General features: G+C 40.7%; 1 protein-coding gene and 1 pseudogene across 1 annotated transcript in view; one reads left to right on the top strand and one right to left on the bottom strand.

Annotated features, from left to right (window-relative positions):
• The window catches only part of Stam (signal transducing adaptor molecule), a 54,020-nt gene that overhangs the window by 16,241 nt on the left and 12,729 nt on the right, over positions 1-25,050 (bottom strand). The window contains exons 2-8 of the mRNA XM_008824104.2: positions 15,444-15,528; positions 13,744-13,819; positions 13,563-13,658; positions 11,031-11,177; positions 5,891-5,981; positions 2,115-2,307; positions 426-520 (exon numbers count right to left, since the gene is read on the bottom strand). Of these exons, the coding sequence (XP_008822326.1) occupies positions 426-520; positions 2,115-2,307; positions 5,891-5,981; positions 11,031-11,177; positions 13,563-13,658; positions 13,744-13,819; positions 15,444-15,528 (783 nt within the window). The remainder of the gene's footprint in view (positions 1-425; positions 521-2,114; positions 2,308-5,890; positions 5,982-11,030; positions 11,178-13,562; positions 13,659-13,743; positions 13,820-15,443; positions 15,529-25,050) is intronic.
• On the top strand, positions 3,565-5,880 carry LOC115068602 (annotated as a pseudogene).

The following is a 25,050-nucleotide window of genomic DNA, read 5'->3' as shown; positions in this document are numbered from 1 at the left end:
ATTTATCAGCTGGAAAGAAAAATTCATAGCATGAATTCCGCTATACTTCATGTATTTGTAGTTTTAATGGCACCTATACAGGCATAAATATGTAAGAAAAGCTCACAGTCTATCTAAGGTTAATACTGACAGAGAACTTTAAGATCATTTCTGGCATTGATCTTTTTCTTTGTGAAGACAGGGTCTCACTCTGTAGTGAAGCTGGCCTTGAATTCACTGTAGCACAGCCTTCCAAGTACTGGGATTACAGGTGAATGTTAAGACAATAAGCACGAGGCATCCTCCGCAGCTTAGAAACTGCAGTTTGAAATAAACACCTATAGGCACAAATGTCTGAGAGTCACTGATGCACAAAGATGAGTTTATTCCACTTCCTTCAAGAAGAATGTGGATTATCAGTCAGCCACAGACTGAAAAGTACTTACTCATTTCTGGTTCGGCAGTGAGATCTGCAGTCACAAAATTGGAGGGGAAAAGCCCTATGCCTTGATGGGTTTCACCTTTCCACCAGTTGGGATCACTAAGATGAACAGAAAAGAATGCTTTATTATAAAAAAGACTTTTGTTTTTATAACTCTTTAACTGTTCATAATATTTAACTTGTATTATTACCAGACTGGAATCCCACAACAATCCAAAAAAAGGAGCCAGCAACCTATTGTCCGCAAATAGGAAATGAGGCCCCAAAGCTATTAAACCAAATGTTCTTTGTATCTGAAGGTCAGTAAATTACTTGAGACGCCATTAAAAAAAGTATGAACACTCTCCCCTAAAAGAAGCTCTTATGCTTAAAAAGAAAACAATAAAAGAGGACATAAAGTCAAGGAATAGGGGAGTATGGAAGGATGGAGGGTATCGATGAGGGAGGGGGTCTAAATGTGATCAAAATACATTTTATGCAAGTCTCAAAGAATAAAAATATTTTTTCGAAAACAAAGCAAAACAGCAACCTGTCAAGTCTTAAATGGTTCCCAGCTTTGCATGAGAACTCTAGTAAGATATAAACATTGGCTCTTCATCTACATCTCCACTCCTACATCTGTTCTTTCAAGTACACGTTAACAAGGGCTGTCTTTTTCCCTCCCGATTCAACACTACTTGTATAAAACCTGAAAGCGCACACTGTATAAGCTAGTTTCAGTGCTCAGTACACAGAAAGCTAGCAAGTAGTCAGTAAATACATCTTTCCAAAGAATGAATGGTCAAAGTTTTGCTCAGTTAAACGGCTGAACTTTACATCATTTTCCTTCAATAAAATATTAAAATATAAATGCTATTGTCTGGATGTTTGTTTTTCTAAAACTGACATGCTGAAATCTCAACCCCCTTGGTGATGGCATTAAAGGCGGGGCCTTTGAATAGTGATTAACTCATGAGGGCAGAACCTTCTTAAACAGAATTAGCAACCTTAAAAAAGACACTCCAGAGAGCTTCTTTGCTCCTTCTACCATATGTGAACCCAGAGCACACTGCTGTGTGTAAACCAGGAAGCGAGCCCTCAACACACTCCAAATCTGATAGACCTTGGACATTCTAGTCTCAGAATTGTGGGAAATAAATTTCTGCTAAGTCACCCAGTTTATGGTTATTTGCCTCAGCAGCATGAAAAGTCTAAGCAATAAAGTCTACAGAAGTAACCTTAAGAAATAAAAATTAATTTTTAAATAGCAGTTACAAATTTTAACAACTCATTGTTAGCCATTTGTTTTCACATAAAATATCACCTAATTTAAAAAACTTGATGCCTTGTAATACTTTCACTATGAAAATGTAAATGTGTAATTCGTTTTAAAATTATTTTGTTCCACATGGATATAATGTTCTGTGCAAATAAAAATCAATAGGTTATGAATAGCTTTAAAATCCAGTGTATTTTCTACAGCTTTAGATTTTTAAAAGATTTAACAATTTATATAATTAGATGGAACCAAAAATGAACAGAGAAACGCCTCCAAAACAAAAAATTATGAGACAAGCAAATCAGTCATCATCTAAAATGTCTGGTCAATATTCTAATTATATTTGGTAACTGCATTCAACAAGAATAGCATTAAACACAAAGGTATTGGGTGATATATTTTCTCAGGAACTTTCAGTATATAAATAGCCATTACCTGTCATCAAGAACTGTAATAATTTCTCCAGCTTTAAAAGTAAGTTCATTATCTTCAGCAGCTTCAAAGTCATAAATAGCACGGACTTTTCGGCCTTCATGTTGGTGGTTCGTTAAAAGATTTGACGTGCTGGGATACAGGGTAGAAAGGGTAGTTGACTGCTGCCTTTGCTCCTTGAGGGACAACTCAATGGCTGGAAAACAATGACCCTAAATGTTAGTATAGCCAATAATCCAAAGCAGGTACATAAAAGGCATCACAACACTGGAAATACTCTTTCTTGGGGGCTGGAGAGATGGCTCAGCAGTTAACAGCACCAGCTTGCTCTTGCAGAGGAGTTGGGTTTGATTCCCAGCCCCACATGGCAGGTAACAACCATCCATAACTCCAGTTCCAGGGGAATCCAACGCTGTCTTCTGACTCCATGGGAATTGCACGACATGGGCACACTTATACACATGCAGGCAATACATTCATACACACAAAAATTAAAAAAACATTTAAAAAAAGAAAATATTCTTTCTCAGTAGTGTGACTAGAAAGCAGGAGAAGTCCTGGCACAGGGATGATATCATTGACAAGTATATTCACCCACTCACAACTCAAAGAGTAAAAATGGTTTTTGATTTATATTTTTATTGAAAAGGTACAATTTAAATTATTCTGGATTAAAAAGATATAAGCTCTTAGTTCTTAAAAAGTATTTAGCAACAGACATTTTATATTTTCTTTCACTCTTTTAACGTACTCCTCTAACTTAAGTTCCCAAGACGATAGTCAATCACCTGGGACATCAAGAGCACCAAGCCTCACTCACTCTGAGCCTTAATAGATTTTGTTGTTGAAAAGTAATTTTTATGTAATCAGTCAAAAGGCTCATCTAACAAATCATCTAATAAGTGGATCTCATGTGTAACCACCACGAGGTATCACTCAGTAAATTACTTGCTATAATTCTGGAGTGTACTCGTAACACAGCCACTGCCCAGCTTTCAACTTGACCCGCAATTCCTCCTGCTATTCTACCCTGTGAGCAGGATTGGTGAAAATGCTAATGTCAAAACAAAGCTTTAAATATTAGAAGACAATATAGGAAAATATTCCTTATGACCTTGATGTAGCCTAAACAATACACAAAAAAAGTTAAAATCATAACAAAAAAGTTAAGACCAAAAAAAACTTAAGCATCTTTGGTTTGGGTACTGAGGGACAAAACCCAGGAACTCACATTTATGTGGTCTACCACAGATCTATACCTCATGCCCCTAAAACTTCTTACACACAATTAACAAGGTAAAATTTAAGACAAAAAATAGGGGCAGATGTTCATAATAGACACAACCACACAGATTAAGGTTTTAACATGTTTTGGGTGCTTGGAACCAAGCTTGAGGGTCTCGGAGGCGGAGAGGGTGAGAGGCATGTTCACAGAGGACAAGAAAAAGGGTGAGCGGTAAAGGGGTGGGTCTGCGGGCATGCGCAGGAGCGTGGGATTCTCCGAGACCTGCGAGAAGGCGAAGACAGCAGCACGACAGCCGGGCAGGGCCAGGACCTCCTGGGAGAGCCTGCAGTGCCGCTGACTCTGCGCCAAGTACAAGCCGGCACCATCGCCGTGACGCCCCTTGGGACCGCTTCGTCTCTGCGCCCCCAGCTTCTGATCTTTGCAAAGAACGTGGACAGACCTGGAGATGGGGTGCTGGGCGTGGTGTTCGTCCCCGCAAGCAACTGGCACCCCACCCCGGGATCCGGCTCCAAGGCACCGACATCGATGTGGACAGGAGTCGAGGGCACATGCTGTGGTCCTGGGCCGCCCTTCCTGGCTGTGGGGGCCGAGGTGGGTGCCAAAAAGCATGGTGCCTGTATTGGCAATGAAGCCGTGTGGACAGGAGCCTGCTGGGTATAGACTTGCTCCACCGGAACGGGGCAGCACTGCCCAGGAGGCCGTGCCGGTGGTCACAGGCTTGCTGGAGCACTCCGGGCTGGGCAGCTGCTGCCAGGAAGACCCTGTGCCATGCTGCCACCACAACACCTTCCTACTGTCTGACCAGATGCAAGCGTGGGTGCTACAGACAGCTGGGAGGCTGTGGGGTGCTCAGAGGCCCCAGGGGCTGCCCGAGACATCTCCGACCAGCTGAGCGCTGGCACAGACTTGTCTGCCGAACACCCAGAGCTCCAGAGCCACACCCAGGACCAGAGCTGGTGGTCTGGGCAGGGCACCTTTGATTGGCCCAGGTCTTCTCCCTGACCCAACAGCCTGTGCGCCTGGAGGCTGCCAAGGCCCGCTTCGGAGCTGGGCATGAGCTGCCACAGCAGCGGCAAGGGAATGTCATAACAGCAGTAAAGGTGGGATCCTCAGGAACAAGGAGAGCTACACCTGTGTGAACTCCGAAGGCTTCTACACCATGGCCACGTGGTATCGGTTCTGCCCCAGGATTGCCACACCAGACCATCCAGGTTCAACCCGTTCATCTTCAGGGTGGGGGTAGTACCCCCAGGTACTGTCCCCCACTTTTGGGGCCCAGGATCCTCTTCAGATCCTTCCCCAATTCCAGACTCCGGTGGGTGGTCGACACTCACTCTACCATGGACACCAGGTGGCCCTGGGGTAATGGAGAATAAGCAGGAACTAGGGCAACAGCACCGGCAAAAGCAGCAGGATCTGGAGCTGGAAGGCCTGGAGGCCGTATGCCAACTGCGGGCGGTGAACAGACCCCACCTCCCCAGGAGCCGGCAGCCTCTTCCAGGCCTTTGTGGAAAAGGGTGTGCCAGGCCTATGCCTAAGCACACGGCATCTCCTGGCCCACTGGGTACAGGAGCCCTGGAGCCAGCTACCCTGAGCTGGGGTTGGTGGTCAGAGTCATCCCTTCGCACTGCTCATCCTTTGGCTTAAATGTTTTACGGTCAAAAAAAAAAAAAAAGGGTTTTAACAACTTTTACATATCACACATGCATATGCAAATACACACATACACAGAGAACCTTAAAAAATTCACCTGAACAGATCAAAAGAACCAATATGTATACAAAAAGGACTCAAACTCCTAGAAATCATGGAAATAAAATTTAGTTTGAATCCATCAAGATTCACAAAAATTAAACTCTACCAATAACCAAACTTTTTCAAAAGATTATAAATAATCATAATCATAGTTTCCACACACTGTTGATTGGAGGGGGTAAGAAAATCACTCAGCTTTTAACAAAGCAGACAATATACCTGTGCCATAACCTAACAATGCTACTTAGTCACACATAATAGTCTCATATATACTCACGTGTACACAGATATTCACTGCGGCATTATTTGTTACAGCCAAAACAAACAAAACAACCCACAACCAAAAACAATACACATGTACCAGTAGGATAGAAAAAGCATGCTATATTATGTTAGTGTACTGGAACACTAACATTAGTAAAAGCAAATGAATTTGATCTACATGCCTCTTCACAAACAGATCTCCAACATAATGCTGTCAACGAATTTCAGGTCACACTAAGAGTATACTGCTTATGAAAAAACAATACGCTGGACAAAAAAAAATTGGCAGATTTTATGCTTTGATACACAGCACACTGAAAATATTGTAAAGATACACTTCGAAAGGACCCGTGATCATCACCTCTGCGGAACAGAGGAAAGCAAGGACATGGAAACCAGGACAGAAAGCAGGCCTCTTCAAGATCTGCAGTCATTTCCTTCATCTTTAAGCATCTAAGGAAAAGCTATTCAGTCAGAGACGTATCTTCCCACCTTCAAGTACTTTAAAACACACCTTTTGCTAAATCTTCTTCTTCTTTTTTGTTGGCTGCAGTGCCGGGGTCCTTGGCTGCTAGTGCTGGGCTTGCTTTTGCTTGTTCTGCAGCCTAGTACACACAAAAAGAAACATAATGCTTGAGAACTGCTCTCCAATGTTCCTGCCTGTATCTAGTCTAAGAACTCGCAAGGCCGCACTCAGCAATCACTACAGACTTCTGAAGAAAGATACCAAATGTGGAGGAGCTTCTACCCTGGAAGAGGAGGAAGAAGAATCAGAGTATGAGAAAGAGTCAGAAAGCAACTGGACACTTAGAATGACAGACTACACACATTCCCCTAGTTCTGCACAAAGAACATAAACTGAAAACAATACGCGAGTCAGAAAGGAAAGAATACAAAATTTTAAATTTTAGAAAAATCCTCAAACCAGGAAATGGGTCCAGAGAGGAAAGTAGAGGATTACTTTAAAAGCATATAGATTTCATAAACTTTAGTATAAATCTAACAGATGTGTTTTATTGTTTTCTTTCAGATCAAAAGATAGGAAGTTATCTATAAAAGCTCCTATTTACAAATAATAAAAATGGTCTTAAAATTTTATTCTATAAATCAAAAATATAAGCAATCAATTTGGGCAGTGTGTTGTTGCCGATGAAAATATTGAAAACAAAGCAATGAACAGGTAAATATTACTAATTCACATGTCTGGAATTACAAGCTTCTAAGCCTCATGATCTTCACTGTCGGTCTCTTGGTGCTGCATGCATTCAATGCAGATCTGAATTCAGCCTGTTTTACCAACCCCATTTTGTATCCTCTACCAGTCACTAGAAGCTGAAAGCGGTTCCTAGGTAACTATAAAATGGAACTTCTATGACGCTCCTACTTATGATGTTCCCTTTAATTCACTGTGTTCTATCACAGTTTTTGTCCCTACTGAGTTTCAATTCACCAGTCAGTAAATAGTTAACATACCACTTTCTGGATGAAACATTAAGCACTTTAACTAAGAAGTCCCCCTTTTATGGCCTCTGGTACTTACACAAAAATTTGAAACAAGATGAGGAACCAGGCAAACATGGGTTCAAATTCCACATCCACCATACTTTCTAGCCAGAAGACATTGGGTACATTAACCACTTTGTGCCTCAAATTTCTCCCCAATAAAATGAAGACAATAACAACATGCGCTCCTCATTGGGCACACCACAACATTTAGAGATGAGGTTAACACATGCAGCTTCTAAAGTCAGATAACACAAGGCTCATTCAGGCCTTAAAACAGAATTATAACATTTCTCTCTAGAGATTTATAATAAGGTATAACAGATATGACAACTTATAGTATAGTATATGACAACTATAGTATAGGGGATCTTGAGATGGGAGTAAATGAAACTATATACTTCAATTCAGTGTGACTGCACATGCCTTTAATCCCAGTACTTGGGAGGCAGAGGCAGGCAGATCTCTGAGTTCGAGGCCAGCCTGGTCTACATACAGAGCTCCAGGCCAGCCGGGGCTATATGGAGACCCTGTCTCAAAAGACCAAAAAAGAAAAAGAAAATATGTACTTCTAAAGTTTCTTTTTTTTTAGAGCAAATAATTTTGACTTCAAGTGGACTACAAATGTATGCTGCAATCAATTAAGAAAAGTGGAATTCTAAAACTATTCAAGTGATCACGTCTAGTCCTCAGAACAGTGGCTGACACAGTGCAGTAAGTCACGCCTTCTATTACAGTTAATACACTATAGTTAATACAGTCTCTCCCACTAGACTGTGCTCCTTGAGGAAATGTGTCTAAATATTGCAATCAATAAAACGTATGTTAAGTGTAATGAAAGGCAAAATATGCAAACAACAGTAAACAGAGTTCTAGAGTCTTCACTTACTGTATTGTACACTGCCAAATGCATAGGTGGCACCTGGCTCTAGAAAAGCTGGCAATGAAAAATGCTCCTTTATGTTCACTTAAATACAAATTTAAGCTGCAATCTTAGACAATATTCTAACTATTATGTACTTCTGAAAGTTAAAAGCATACTTGATCAGAAACAGCCCTTTATCATTTACATGAATTTTTCAATTTTTAAAACATTTATTGATTTTTATTTTATGTATATCAGTGTTTTGCCTGTATGTACGTAGGTAAACCATGTACATGCAATGCCCATGGAAGTCAGAAGAAGGAGTTGGGTCCCTGGAGCTGGAGTCACAGATGGTTGTTAGCTGCTATGTGGATACTGAGAACTGAACCCTGGCCCTCTGCAAGAGCAGCCAATGCTCTTAAACTGCTGAGTCATCTCCCTAGCACTAGATGAATTTTTAAATTGTTAGCTGAATTTAACCACAAAGATACACTGATCTCTTGCAGTCTTTGAAGGAATCTCTATCAGTTAAGAAAGAAGTGCTGGGGCTAGAGATGACTCCATAGTTAAGAGCAGTGGCTGCTCTTGCAGAGGACCTGGGTTCAATTCCCAACACCCACATGGCAGCTAACAGCCATCTGGAACTCCAGTTCTAAGGGCTCAGGTGCCTTCTTCTGTCCTCCACAAGCACTGCACGACACAGGTGTACATGCAGGCAATACACTCATATACATAAAATAAAAAAGAAAAGGAAGGAGGGGAGGGAGGGAGGGAGGGAAGGAGGCTGCCTGGCTGAAATAAGTCATCAAGTACTAGGCTCCTGAACTGTCTCCTTTTCAGTTCCTACAGCAGGTATTACTATAACAAAGGCACTTGTCATTAACTGGTCATATTTCTATCACTACATCAGAAGTGCTAACAGAGCTACATATGCATGAGGTAGGTGACTGAGTTATGATCTCCTTAACATTTTTACATTATTTTCTTCTGTCTTTGAACAAAGAAATATACTTAGGAAAAAAAGCTTCGTATTTTCCAAGGTGCTTATTTGATGCCTGTTCTGATTTAGATGTAAAATCTAGTCTGATGAAACTACCATTGACTTAAGTAACTAAGTAGCTGTAAAAACTTGAGAGGGTTCTGCAGTTGAACCTACATGATTTATTTTTTCATTAAACACGTCTTTATATGATTTCTGATGACAAATTTTTCAGAAACTATAAAAACAATCTCCATTCTATCTCATATTTTAATTTATATGCAATTTGCAAATTTTCTGTAGCTGAAAGATAGTAACTATAACAAAAATGGCTTCTTCATATTTTGTATCTATCTAAAAAGATCTTAACTTTACTATCAATCTTCTATGTCCTATATACTAAACAAGAGAGTAACTTCTATATCCATCAATAAACAAATACTCCTGCCAGTATTCACTACACTTCTTGCCCTTTGAAGCCTGGTCTGAACAAAAGTGTCCATGGACTCTACCAAGGCGCAGGCAGGAGCAGGTAGTACAAAGAAGACCAGACTGAATCACGGTCTGTTCTGTGGTCTCCTTCCAGCTCTCTCAACTGGGTGAGACACTTCGCCACCCTCAAAATAAGTTTCCTCTCCTATAAAATGGAAGGATTAGATCAGGGGATGTCTGACATTGTTCCCATAACTATGTAAAATTCTAGATTAACTAAGAAAGCTACAAGTCAAAGGGACCATCATGTCTTCCTACTCCGTAAGTGTGGACTGAAATGTATTTTCACTGGTGCTGAAAGCTACACTCTAGAGCAGTGCTTCTCAAACCTCGGTGCACACACAGAAGCATCTGAGACTCCTGTTAAATGGAGAGGATGAGTCCACACGTGTCAAGTAGCACCTGAGAGGCTGAATTTCTAATAATCTTCTAGGTGATTCTGATGATGTGGTCAATGAATCACAAATCACATTTTGAGTAACAAGTTCTAGAACAGGTATAGAAAATGCAGTTCTACACTCAATAATTCTCTTTAGTATCTACTCTTTGATAGGCATTATTTCTATAATTGAAGAATTTATAATATCTTAGATTATTCTACATAGAGTAAGTCCTTAATTATAAATTTTCAAAATTATTAATAAAAGCCAGCTATCAACTGTGCATGAGTAATCTAAAATATATCACTTTAAAAAAAAATCATAAACCAAATTTTTTTGGGGGGGGGCGGTTCTTGAGACAGGGTCTCCCTGTAGCCCCAGAGGAAAGTTAAAGAGGATTTATAAGGAAAGTTAAAGGTAGCTTCAAACTTAAATAGGAAACACCACATCCTCAGTAGACCTTTTTTTTTTTTTGTCTTTTTGAGGCAGGGTCTCACTGTAGCCCCAGCTGTCCTGAAACTCACTGTGTAGACCAGGCCAGCCTTGAACTCACAGAGATCCGCCTGCCTCTGCCTCCTGAGTGCCAAATTTTAAGCAGAAGGACAAATACACTTGCTTCTCTACTCTTGCATATTTTTCTGGATCTTTACATCTCAAGAGCACTCAGATAAAATGGATATGCCCTGGGAAGGAAACCTAGATGCCTCTAGATAAGCAGATCACCTAACATGACCTTCAAAGTGGTCAACAATCAGAAAGCAAGTATTTTACAAGTGGGAGTGATCCATTCATGGATTCTGTAAGCCATTACAATTTGTTCCATCCACACAGCAGGAAAAGAATATATCGAATTACTATACATTTTAAGCACTCTAGTTTAGTTGGACAACCTTAAGGATGGTTACCTAGAATAGAACAAACATAAAAAATATTCTTTGGGGCTGGAGAGATGGTTCAGCGATTAAGAGCACTGGTTATTCTTGCAGAGGACCTGGGTTCGATTCCCAGTGTCCACATGGTGGCTAAGAATCATCCATAACTCCAGTTCCAGAGGAATCTGATGCCCTCTTCTGACTTCTGCAGACAATGCACAACACAAGTGCAACTACCTACATGCAGGCAATACACTCACAGGCATAAAAAATTAAAAACACAACTGTCCATGTTACCTAATCTAATGCAATTTTGCTATATTAAAAAACAAAATTTAAACTATAAAATGTTAAACCAATTTACTTACGATGAAAAGATAGTGGGAGAGTAGAGGTTGTAGCAATTAATAATCTACAAGTTTTTTCAGAATCTTTGAATGCAAGACTATTATTAACAAACTACTCTGGAATGGTAAGAGCTAGCTATGAATGCAGAGAGCAAAGCTCTAGCAGACAAGCTATTTTAGAAAAAACAAACCATATTGCACACAACTACAAGTTACCTGAGAGCCAACAGCTGGGAATGTTACTCCTTGTTCCTTAAGGTTTTTAATCATTGCTGATATTAGACTAAGCTGTGGATCGTTCTTAAATTCATCTGTCCATTCAACCATGAGAGCCTTTAATTTTTCACATACTTTAGGATGACCCTAAGAAACAGAGAAAAAAAAATGAATGAAAAGGTGCCAGTTTCCAGGTATGATTTAGATATAAAAATTCTAAAGAGTTACAGATGTCTTTCTGAATCACAAATTACCCCTCTATAAGAGAAACCTTTCAAAATATTAAATTAAATATATAAATTTTATGTATGTGTATATATTTTCTATACCAACAGACTATACATGTGAAAAAAGAAACAAAATTGGCAACTATAAATCAACTAATGTTATTTTCATACTATAAAAAAAAGGAACATACCATTACATATCTCACTCCAAAATGGAAACAAATTTGCAATAACTTATTTTGGCGATCAGAAAGATAACCCTTTTCAGTGTATTTTGAAGCTAAACGTGCTTTTCATGCATTAGAATAACAAGAAAATAATTATATTGCTGTTTAGAGACCAATTTTTTAAAAACTACAAGGAGAGAATTGTATAGTTCATTACTTTTAATTTTCATGATTGTGCATTCTTTCCCATGAATCCTAGTTATGTGAGATCTGTGTGAGGTACATTACATACTAATCACCTCAGAAGCTTTGTTTCTTCAAAATAATCTCTCCCTCTCAGTACAAAGATAAAAACATTTAGAAAACCAAGTTGTCTCCTACACATTTCTATTCTTCAAAATAGTTGTCCACAGTACTTCACATTGTAACTGTATCTTCACTAAAAACATGATAGTGGGATGTATTCTTAAAACAATAAAACCTTTCAAAACTGGACATTCAGGACATTAGAATAATGTTTATTAATTAGCAAAAATTAAGCATAATTGAATGAAACAGAAAAGGGAATTACATTTGAGACCTTGTTCTAATTTGTTTCTCCACTGCTGTGACAAAACACTGACCAATACCAACTTGGGGAGGAAAGGGTTTATTCAGCTTACATCTCCTGGGTCACAGTTCATCAGGGAGCCCAAGGTAGGAACCCAGGTCAGGAACCTGGAAGCCGGAGCTGTAGCAGAGGCCATGGGAATGCTGCTTATTGGTTTCCTCCCCTGGCCCATGCTCAACCTGCTTTCTTATACAACATAGGCCCACCTGCCCAGGGGTGGTACCACACACAGTGGGCTGGGCCCTCCCACATCACTCATCAAGAAGATGCCCCTCAGACATGGCCACAGGCCAGTTCAATGGAGGCATTTCCCCAATTGAGGCTCCCTCAACCCAAGTGTGTCGACACTAAAGCTATCCAGCACAGACCTATAAAATTTTTATTTCTTTTCACATTTTACGCATTTTTACTTCTGTCTCAGAAGAACCTGAAGGAGTCCCCTATTAACATTAAAATCCTTTTCTTGATATAGAACACCAAATATTTTAAGCCAGAACTAATTATTTGTAGAAAGTGCAAAATTTTACTAGAAACCCTTTTACTTGCTATTCTATTTTTTTAATTCTTTCAGTTATGGGACTGGATTTTTTCTCACAGGCAATTAAGTAGGTATTAGTGTTCCCAGCTCCCCTGCTTTAGTTCTTTGTTCCAATAGAAAAACATGAATGCCTCGATCCTGGGTACCCAGGAGGGCTGTATGGTTTTCTCTATCGACTAGAACACAAACCACGGTCTTGTTTAACTTCCTTTCTGAAATACTAAAGACCAAATATGTGGGTAAACAGAAACCTGGCCTGGTCCTAAGCAATCATTAAAGACCAAAATATAATCCTCACAAAAACTCTACAACCTGACCATGACAGAGATACCTAGACAAACCATCCCTTTTCTAACTGTCCATCATGAGGACACCGCTGTCCTCTGAATGCAAGTTCCACTAGAAAGTGCCATATGGACTGGTCACCCTGGTATTTAGTGTTGCTTTTCTGAAATTACAACCGGCCCCATCTTGGATAGGTCTGGGGCAGTCCCTAGTAAGAACATCCCTACTGACACTTGTAGGGCAACTCTAGCCACAAGTTTGGTCAGAAAGAACAGTAACACAGTTCAAAACTCCTACGACGGCCAGGTAAAGTCCCTGTCCATGTAAGATAAGGAGTCCACAGTACCTTATGTTTGGACAGTTTTTTTCTGAAGGATGCTACATTAGGAAAATAACTGTTGAAGCTATAAAAACAATGCCTGAAGTACACAGTATTTAATCAGGTATAAGAATAGGTGTGTCTTCTTAGCAAAAGGAAAACAGAAAAAGCTAAATATATTTTAATATGGCTTAAAAAAACCCTTAAAGTATAAAGATTTGTAGTCTTGTCAGGAAAAACAGTCCCTATTTCTATAATACACAGACATAACCTAGAAAAATCTGTCTGTCTGTCTGTCTGCCTCTCTCTCGGACTTAAAATGGAAAGAACTTAACAGTACATGAAGAAAGAAAAGTGCCTTAATTTCTAGAAATAACATTCCTTACCTTGTTTAATACGTTGCTTACTTCACTAGCAAAATCTCTTGAACATACTTCTAAGTGAAAAATTTTGCCACAGTTTGATACACAAGCTCCTAGAAGCTATAAAGATAAAACCAGAAATTAAAATGGCTCAATGTTGACAGATAATCTCATGGTCCTGCTTATTTAAAATGAAGCCACTCACAGTCAAAGCCTGCATTGCAACATGGGGATCTTTATGGTTCACTCTTCTCATAATGGAACGAAGACAGTCCTTAGGTCTAAAAAATAAGAAATTTTATAATTAATAATACATCTAGCCTTCCCCCTCCTTAATATACAAAAGGTAAAATATGGGAAAATAATTATTAATGACACACTTGAAAAACTATACACTAGTTCTTCTTAAACTTCCAAATAAAGTTAATAAGTTCTCTTGCTTAGCTGTTACCTGTTACACATTTCAAGCTAATTCTGCATAAAAAGAACTTGAGGGGGAAATGGAAGACTAAGACACTTCAAGTCATGACAGAGTAAATGTAGCCAGACTAATACTCGTGCTGTAAACAATGAGAGAATTGGGAAAATACATTTGAAATATATATGGAGAGATGTTGCCTCATGGCTTTGGTCATGGCAGCAACCTTTTCTGGGGCTGAGTCAAGAAGACCACGGCAGTCGCCTTGCCCTGCTCCACAATAACTATGAGCGAAGGAAAGGCACTGATCAAAAATGTCTGAATAGAAGCAACAGGAACTGGGAATCATCTACTGACACATGCACGGATAATGAGAACACAGGAAAGGACGATTCAGCCCGTATCAGTTTCATTTACAGTGTACAGGGGCAGTCAGAATCTTCGTAAGGAGGAGTGAGTGCAAACGGGGAGCTGGATGAGAGCACAACCCACCTCTGAAGCACCGCACTGTGGAAAGGAACTTCAGTAGTTGGGACACAGACACCAAACACCTCATCTATTACTACCTAGATTAAGTGGCCAATTGTCTGCTCAAATATGTGTAAAAGGACTGCATCACCCAGTAGTAATTATGATTATTCAAGAAATAATGAAACAGCTTACTTTTCTGTTTTAGAGACTGATCGCAGGCCTTCTCTGTACTAGGCAAGCACTCTATTTCTGAGCTACATCCTCAGTTCACATTTGTATTTATTTTCTATTCCATACTTCTTAGCCCTATTTTTTTCTCTCAATCTATTCCTTTAAAAGAATTAAGCCTACTGGAAATTAGAAATAAAAGGACGTGCATAACACTCAGTGACAGACTGCCTAGCATTTACAGGGCCCTGGATTTGACCCCCAGCACTGGGGGACATTAGGCCATAGACAGTACTGACTGGTAATTCACAAGAAGGAAAACAAGCTAAGACAGACAAGCGCTGGATTTATAATAATCTCATTACCCTCACTGGTTAAGGGATGTATTAGTTACTTTTCTCACTGCTGTGAGCAGATTCTTGACCAGAAGCAACTTAAGCTTACTGCCTATTGTTTAAAAAGGGCTATCATCCACTGGAAGGCAGTGGCAGGAACATGAGGCAGCTGGTCACATTGTGTCTGAAGTCAGGAAGCAAAGAGAGGACATGAAGTGGGGTCAAGGATAATCCCTCAAGGCCTGTTCCCAGGGACCCACTTCCTCTAGCAAGGTTCCACTTCCTAAATGTTCCACAACTTTCCAACACCATCAGCTGCAGAACAAGGAGCCTGTGAACATTTCACAACCAAACCACAATAAGCGATACCTTAAATGGGATGAGCCTTTGAATCTTTCCAGTAAAAATATTCTCTTTTTAAACTAAATTACAATTGTAATGTGCTTTACTTTTTTAATGTTTCATGTTTATAAAGGGGATAAACAAAACCCCTTGGAACCTCTGAACACTTACCCAGTGCGAGATTGACCAACTTTATCACAGATATCCAAGATGAGGCCCCAGTCCTCAGCTGTATTCATCTCACTGGTTGCTTTCTCTGCAGATTACAAAAGAAATTGCAGAAACATTATTCCAAAAATCACCAAACTGTAACATAATCAAGTCTTACCATCAAACCCAAATGGCGGCCAGCAGTATGATTAACAAGATCTACACATCCATCTTTCAGAGGAAAGCACAGACTTATCTGTCACAAAAACCTTCCCCATTCACAGTTAGCTGCTTTTCACATCACATAAAATATAAACCACTGATTTTTTTTTTCTTTATTAAAAATCATTCTAGCCGGGTATGGTGGTGCACGCCTTTAATCCCAGCACTCGGGAGGCAGAGGCAGGCAGATCTCTGTGAGTTCAAGGCCAGCCTGGTCTACATAGTGAGTTCCAGGACAGCTGGGGCTACATGGAGACTCTGTTTCAAAAAGACCAAAAAAAAAAAAAATCATTCCAGTTAAGTCCACCCCCATATGCAGAGACTATATTAAGAAGTATTCTCACTTTGGGAAAATTGTAGCTTTACTTGCCAAAGAAGGTGCATGGGTTAGGGTTAGATCTCCATCAAGATGTTTCAGGCAGTTACCTCGGCTACATTTACTGATTGACTTGGCTTTCTCAGGATGAAGAAGGGGATTGAAGGAACAAAAAAACAAAATCAAGGGACAAGAGAGATGGCACAGGAGTTAAGAGCACTGGCTACTCTTGCAGAGGACCCAGGTTCACTTCCCAGCACCCACATGGCAGCAAACAACTGTCTGTAACTCCAGTTCTGGGGATCCAATGCCCTCTTCCGACCTCCATGTGCACTGGAGGTCCACCCATGTGTACCTACGTACATGCAGGCAATACTCACACACATAAAATAAAAATAATAAAAACAAACAAATAAAATCAAGCTTTGGCCACTTTTCCTTACATAAAACCTGACACATTAGGGCTGCTGGGATGACTCGCTGCATCACTGGAAGGAGAAAACCGATTCCTGAAAATTACCCTATGCATGTGCACACACCCCGACCCCCCAAAAACTGAATTTAAAACTTGACATATTAAAGACACCAATACAGATATGGCAGACTGATTTTTACAAACAAGGGCAGGATAAGCATGATAAGCTATTAATAGCAGCAGCTTTACAACAATATACCTAGATACAGGAGCCTAAATGGCAGACCCAAGAATTGGGGACTCAAGGGAGAATGAAGAATAAAGCCTTAAGAACAAGCCTATTTTATAGTACTGAATTCTCAGGTTAAAAAACTAAGTGACAAAGTCTGGAAGTGAAAATGAAAAAGACTTGGACATCAGAGTGTCTAAAGTGTAGGTTGGTCACTACTTTGTCTTCTTTACTCAGAGGCGCTGGAGACTACCTTCACCCACCTGGAGGAAAAAAAAGTGGGGGTTTGTTTTCTGGAGGTCATAGCAAAGCTTTTCTGGACTAGTATACACCAAGCACAGTGGAGATATGGGCACAAAAATATAAGGGAAGTACTAGTCACAATCCAGCATGTAAGTAAGAGCTCAGATGTTCCTCACCACATTCTAACAAGAGAGAAGCCAAGCAAACTGGAAACTCAACCCTCCTCAGAGCCTTCAGGAAAAGGAACTTAACATAGTCAAATGCTGACCCAAAAGTTAGTCAGACAACCAAATCCTGAGAATTACAACTTCCACACAAACAAGCCATCTCCACAGGAACACAGCTGAGCTGGAAAACCTAAATGTATGTGACAAATTGCTGGAGGCTTAGTGAAGACAAGTGCCAGAGCTGAAACTCCAGGGGGAGGGAATCAAGAGGAAACGCAACACCTTAGTGAGTTTAACTGTAGGAGTTACACCACCTTCAAAGTCACTGTATAAAAAATGGCCGGAGGAAAGGAACCATTTTTAAGCATACCAGAAAACTCCATTCTTCTTAACAAGGCCCATCATTAAGGGAAACTAATGTCTACATTTTACTAATGTCTAATCAAATAGCTTTACCAGAGTAAATTCCCAACTCGAAACCTCTCAAGCCTTTCACCTAAAGGAAGAGAAACACCCAACTACAGCTCATCCTAGCCGTCCTATATCACCTAAGTGGGAGAAACACTAAGAAGCATTTGGGACGTTCAGAGTCCAGAGGCACAGCTCAGTAATACACTCCCCATGCCCCCATGCCTTTCCACATTATTAAGGCCTATGGAAAGAAAGGCCATTAAAGCCTAGAATGAGTTCCTATTCTCTAGTACACAATGTTGGGATTTTAGTGAAAACAAGCCATACTAGAAGCTGAAAATAATTTGAAAAGGCAAAACAAGCTTCAAAACCCTACCAATACAGCAGGGATGCTGGACCAACCAGGACTAGAATTTTCAAACTCTGGTTATATGTTAAAGGCTCTGATGGGAAAAGCAGACAACACAAACAGACACAAATTCTAAGAAAGGGTCCAAAAAGAATACCAAAGACAAATTACAGAAAGGAAAATGAGGGAGATGGCTCAGTCAGCAAAGTGCTTGACACACAAGCATGAGAACATGAGGTCAATCCTAGAACCAGATTAAAAATACACACATACATACATATGCACCTAAGCCGGGCGTAGTGGTGTGTACCTGGAATCCCAGAACTGAGGAAACAAGCAGATAAATCTCTAGGGCTCACTGGTCAGCTAGCCTAACCTAATCTGTAAACTCCAGGCCAATGAGAGGCCCTATTTCAAAACAAGGTAGAACCTGCCTGAGTAACAACACCCAAGGGTATTCTCTGGTCTCTACAAGCAGATGAACCCCTACACATGCACACACACAAAGGCACACATAATTATGTAAAGATCCAGTGTAGTAGCCCATGCCTGTAATTTTAGCACCCAGGTGGCTACGACAGGAGAATTTTGAGATCAAGGCCAACCTGGCTACAGAGAGAGAGAGAGAGAGAGAGAGAGAGAGAGAGAGAGAGAGAGAGAGAGAGAGAATTTAAAAGTACAGATGTGCACCCATGTGTGGAATTCAAAAGACAACCTCGGGGGCCCTTCCTCAGATGCCCTCCTCCTCCTTTTGTTTCAGACTCCATCTCTCATTGACCTGGAACTTCAAGAAGCTAGACTAACCAGCCAGCCAGCTCGTCCCAGAAATCCACTGTCTCCACCTCTCATTTCACCATGAGAGGATTACAGGCACTTGCCCCCCAATCAACTTTTTATATGGAGTCTAGGGATCCAAACTCAGGTACTCACACTCTGAAGGGGCTCTTTACTGAATGAGCCATCCATCTCCCCAGCCTGTGCGCACGTGTGCGTGCATTCATGCGTGCGTGTGCGTGCGTGTGTGTGTGTGTGTGTGTGTGTGTGTGTGTGTGTGTGTGTAGCCCTACCTGGCCTGGACCCCACTATGTAGACCAGTCTGGCCTCAATTTCACAGAGATCTGCTCACCTCTGCCTCCAAGTACTGGGATTAAAAGCATGCGCCACCACACCCTGTTTAAGGTCTCCAGTGGACTCATTAGCAGACAGGACACGGCAAAGGAAAGCATCTGAGTTTGAAATCTATCAACAGAAACTCCAACAAAACAAAGAAGCGAGACTACAACATGAGTGTATGATCACGCACAAGAGAGTACAAAGTACAGGGAACTGCAGGACAAATACAAAAGGTTTAACACATGCATCGTGGGAACAACACGAGAAAAAGAGATAGAAACACAGCAAATTAATGTTGGACACCAAATGCAGACCCTGCAGGCTGCAAGAACATTAAAGATCAACCTCTGAAAGTAAAAATAACACTTTTCTTATTAAATTGATGCAATGATCATTCAAATGGACAGCAAGTATATTTATTATGCATATTCACAATACATGTTCTAATGTATCATTAGTAAATGTAAGTGCAATTAATGCCATGGCAATGATGTAAAGTTGGAGGGAAAAAACAGTACTTTATTATAGCGCAGTTGTCGTACCTCAGTTTCATGTTACTTGAATGTAGTCTTGGATTAGTTGTAAATGTGTATTGTAAACTCTAGAGCAAAAATGTAAAGTTTAAGAAAAATAACTGTAGGCTAAGAAAGAAGACAAAATGGAAACACAAAACACTACTTAAAATCATTAAAAAAAAAGAGTGGAAGACACAAAAATAGAAACAGAATGAGAGCAAACAGAGAAAAATAATACAGCAGACAGTAACAACTACATTAGAAGTCACTTTAGTTGGCAACACTCCAAAGGCTGTATCAACTGAAAGACACTGTCAGAGTACAAACACACACACACACACACACACACACACACACACACACACACACGGGGTTGCAGTTATGCTTGCTGCCCTTCCAGGGGACCAAAGTTCTGTCCCAGCACCTGTGTCCCACAGCACACAACTGCCTGTAAGTCTAATTACACACACACACACACACACACACACACGCACATGCACACACACGCACACGCACACACACGCGCACACGCACACAAATGAAAAAAAGAAAACACAAGACACAATCGCATGATGTCTATGGGAAACACACTGTAGCTACAAAGACACATATTGATTAAAAGCAAAGGGAGCTGGAGAGATGGCTCAGTGTTTAAGAACACTGACTGTTCTTGCAGAAGACCCGGGTTCGAATCCCAGCACTCACATGGTAGCTAACAACTATAAAATAACTCCAGTCCCAGGGGATCCGACAGCCTCTTCTGACCTCTGAGGGCATTGCACAACACAGGTGCACTTACCTACATGCAGGCAATACACACATACACATAAAATAAAAAATAAATTTTTTTTAAAAAGGAAAGGGAGCTTAAGCCAAAACTGAGCATGTATCAAAATATCATACAGAAAAACCTAATACTTTGTTTCAAAAAAAAGAAAGAAAAGAAGAGAAGCCGAGAGTAGGTGACCTTTAATTCCAGCACTCAGAAGCAGGTGGATCTCTACAAGCTGGAGGTCAGCCTGGTCTACAAAGCTAGTCCCAAGCCAACCAGGACTACATAATTAGTCCTTGTCTCAAGAAACCAGAGAGAGAGAGAGACAGAGAGAGGAGAAAGAAATAAGCAAAGAGGAAAAAACTACACAGATGTTACCTAACTTAAAACAGTTTGACTTACAGTTTTCAACTTTTACTCACACTTAGTAAAAGCCAACCTTTGAATGTTGATCTTTTTCTAGGATAGCAACATATATAGGGCAGAATATTTTCTCAGGATGCTGGGCAAGCTAGTTTCCCGTCAGTCACAAAAGCACAGAGCAAACAACTGATAGTCTATAGTGCTCTAAGGTTGCTATGTTTGGTATAGACTGTGTGTACTGAATGTATTTTGACTTATATTTTCAACTTAACAATGGATTTATTTAGAACTAACCCCATCTGAGTCAAAAAAATACTTGTATCATGCTGACAGTAGTTAAACAAAAAATGGAAGTAGCTGTATTACTCTCAGTCAGAGCAGACTTCAGAGCAAGGGAAGTGATCAGGACTATATAGACTACCACATAACAAAGGGGCCAAGTCTCTAGAAAATATAAAATCATCAATGTGTTGTGACCAACAGCAGAGCACCAAAATACACAAGGCAAGAGAACTCAAAGAAAATGGACGTGCTACCATTACAGCTAGAGACTTAGTTTTTCTCCATGAGAAACGGGTAGATGAGGCAGGAGAGAAAATCAGCTAAGAAATGGTTGAACATGTTACCACGACCTTCAATTAACTGGATGTATTTGACATCTATTTAGTAATAGTAGAATACACATTATTCTCTTACTCAAATGCAAATCCATCAAAACAGACTACATTCGAAGCCATAACACACTGTGATGGTTACTCCTGGGTGTCAACTTGACTGGATCTGGGATTAACTGAAATGAGGGAGATCCTCTTAACTGGATCATCTGAAGCTGGAAGACACACCCTAAATGTGGGTGTTACCTTCTGATGGCAGCCTGTATAAAAGGCCATGGCAGAGGAAATGCAAATCCATCAAAACAGACTACATTCGAAGCCATAACACACTGTGATGGTTACTCCTGGGTGTCAACTTGACTGGATCTGGGATTAACTGAAATGAGGGAGATCCTCTTAACTGGATCATCTGAAGCTGGAAGACACACCCTAAATGTGGGTGTTACCTTCTGATGGCAGCCTGTATAAAAGGCCATGGCAGAGGAAAACACCAGGCTTCTTGCTGCTTGCCTTCTCTCTTGCTGGTGAGTTCGTCTTGCTGCTGTAGACTGAAGACTAACTGATCTTTTGGAATTTGTCAGACCTTCAGTGCCAGATTGGGCCTACTGAGACATCCAGCCTTGTGGACTACGGATTCTCAGCCTCTCCAGTGTGGTGCAGCCATTGCTGGACTACTCGGACTATCCTGTGAGCTAAGCTGATAAATCTCTATACATATATATTCATTCTACCGGTTGTTTCTTTGGAGAACCCTGACTAATGCACACACTAAAACAAATTTTAAAAATACAAATTACACAATGTTTGCTCTCAGACCACAAAAGAATTAAAATAATCAATAATAGAAAAATAACTAAAATACTTAAAGACAAATATTTATTATTTTTATTTTATGTGTATGAGTATATTTCCTGCATTTATGTAAGTGCACCTGTGTCGTGAAATAATGCCTGAGGAGGTCTGAAGAAGGCATCAGATTCCCCTGGAACTGGAGTTATAGACTGTTGTTAGCCACCACATAGGTGTTGGGAATCAAACCTCGGTCTTCTGCAAGAAAGCCAGTGCTCTTAACTGCTGAGCCATCTCTCCAGCGCAAATGTTTCTTTTTTATTACATTTATCTGTTTGTTCTGTGTGTGTATGTGCATATGTGTGTATGTGGGAGGTCAGAGGACAACTGTGCTGGATAGCTTTAGTGTTAACACACCTGGGTTGAAGGAGCCTCAATTGGGGAATTCCCTCCATTGGACTGGCCTGTGGCCATGTCTGTGGGGCATTTTCTTGACTGCTGAGTGATGTGGGAGGGCCCAGCCCACTGTGGGTAGTGCCACCCCCTGGTCAGGTGGGCCTGTGTTGGGTAAGAGCGCAAGCTAAGCAGGGGCCAGGGGAGCAAGCCAGTAAGCAGTGTTCCTTCATGGCCTGTGCGCCAGCTCCTGCTTCCAGGTTCCTGCCCTGAGTTCCTACCCTGAGCTCCCTGATGAACTGCAACCTGAGAGTTGTAGCAGAATAAACCCTTTCCTCCCCAAGTTGGTATTGGTCAGAGTTTTGTCACAGCAATGGAGAAACAAACTAAGACAGCAACTATTCTGGTTCTCTTCTATCACGTGGCTCCTGGTGACTGTATGCAGGCTATCAAGCTTAGCAGCAAGTACTTTTACCACTAAGCCAACTCACTGGCCCCAAGGTAATTTTTGTTTCTTTGGTTTTGGTTTGATTTGAGAAAGGCTGCCCTAAACTCACTATGTAGCTGAAGAATGACCTTTAATTTCTGATCCTCTTGCCTCTATTTGTCAGCTGGGATTACCACCAGGTGTGCTCACACCTTGTTTATGAAGTGTTGAGGGTTAAAACCTAGGACTTTGTGCATGCTACATCCCAGCCCAGCACACTTCTAAATAACATCAATGATAATTTTTAAATCTCCAAAGAAGCAAGCAAACAAACAAACCTAGCTGACATGACTAAAAACAGAAGAGCAATACAAAAACAAAACAAAAACCAAAAAGGCAGGTGGTTTAAGAATACCATCAAAATCACCGGGCGTGGTGGTAACATCATAAGGCTATATAACAAAAAAACACACTGTCAGGCAGGAGAAACCTCCCTTCAAGTTGTTACTCAGGGAGTCCAAAAGACTCCCAAAATTACACAGGCTATTGCCACAACCTTTCATTGCCTTCCAGGTTGCCTTCAGAACTTGAAAGTAAGACCCTATTGCTGAAGATAGGCCACGGTAAGATAACCAATATTTTGATGGTGTGAAAACCCAGATTGAAATATATTAGTTTAAAGTCTTATGAAAAATACACACAGAAACCCACACAATTATCTGTCATATTATCTATCTATCATCTATCTGTCTATCATCTATATACATTTGTATGCAAGTGCATATGTTTAGCTGCTGGCTATATAACAATAAACATAGTGCCAGGCAGGAGAAATAATATCTTCATGTTGTTGTTCAGGGCAGTTCAAGAGACTCCCAAAATAACACAGATTATCACCACAACCTATTATTGCCTCGCAGAACTTGGGGGCAAGACCCTATTGCTAAAGATAGGCCACACTTTGGACACAGGACTTGGAGCAATCAAGCTGGAACTGACCTGGAAGCCTTCTCTATGAAGACTAGCTCTCATGGTATTAGAAGATACTACATAAGCTGCCAAGAAAGAAAATCAATCAATGGTCCTACCCAGCTGTAAAGTCTCATAAACAATGACTGGCCCAGCAAACTATTGCTATGGTGCAGTAGTGGCATCAACAGCTGTCTAAATGAAATTAAGGCCTGCTCAATGGGAGGGAACTCATGTCTGATACCGCCAACACGGCTAAATACACATGGCTGGAGAGGTCATAGATTCTAGAGAAAAACCTACTTTTTGCCACATTCCTAGGCCAATGTAACTTACTTTATTATAAATATAAACCCTCAGGTGCCTGGTTAGCACAGTAGGAAGCACATCAGTCTCATGAATATGAATCCTCATATATACAGACAAGTGTACCTTTAACCCCTCATCATCTTTTTGCAACAGATGGAAACTATTAGAGTTGCACAACTGATCACACAGAGAATACACTGTCAGGGTTATGCATCTGGCAAAGTGACACATTTTCGATGCAACCTCTATACACAGGATGAATGCATCTCTCAGCTCTTACCAAAGAAGTTTCTTTATCTAGCAGATGGTAATAAACATCAAGACCCACAATTAGCCAATGTAGAGAGAACAAAAGGCCAAAGAATGCTTATCCCTTAATAAGAGAGCTATTGCAAACATCAGCTTCAAACACAAGACTCAGGGATCATCATGGAAGAGGAGGCATTAAGATTGTAAGAGTCAGAGGAGTGGATGAACACAAGGAAACAGTCTTCCAGGCAGCTGGTCAGTTACACATATGAACTCACAGCAATGGCGACAGCAGGCACAAATCCTATGCAAGCTCAAACTAAACAAAATCCCAGCATAGACATGGGGAAATGAGTAAGAAATCCCAACCCAACCTAAGGAATTTGGGCAACTGCTGTCTGCTGGGAAGGGGAAAGACAGTATCTTACAGGGATGGAACTCTTGGTGGGCCCAGTGGAGATGGACCTACACTGAAGACCATTTGGGGACACAAAATCGGACTCTACATTTTTTTTTATATTAAATTGGGTGGGGGACAGTGGGGGAGGTGTGGATAGGGGAGGAAATCTAAATACCACCAAACTACTGTCAAAGAAAAGTTCCCAAAAAGAACTGCACCTTGGACTGAACTTCCTGTAAGGCTGACCAACTGGTTATCACTCTGGAGACTGTGGAGAGTTTGGAATGTTACAGGTCCAGAGTCTAATTACCATTTATATAGGACTATCTTTAGCCCCCTAAACAGCCACTCCTGGCCCATCTC

This window comes from Nannospalax galili, unplaced genomic scaffold (genome assembly GCF_000622305.1).
Source record: "Nannospalax galili isolate Female #2095 unplaced genomic scaffold, S.galili_v1.0 scaffold1569, whole genome shotgun sequence".
NCBI classification, from domain to species: Eukaryota; Metazoa; Chordata; class Mammalia; order Rodentia; family Spalacidae; genus Nannospalax; species Nannospalax galili.
Note: the sequence above shows the minus strand (reverse complement) of the source record. Positions and strands in the feature narration are given on the sequence as shown.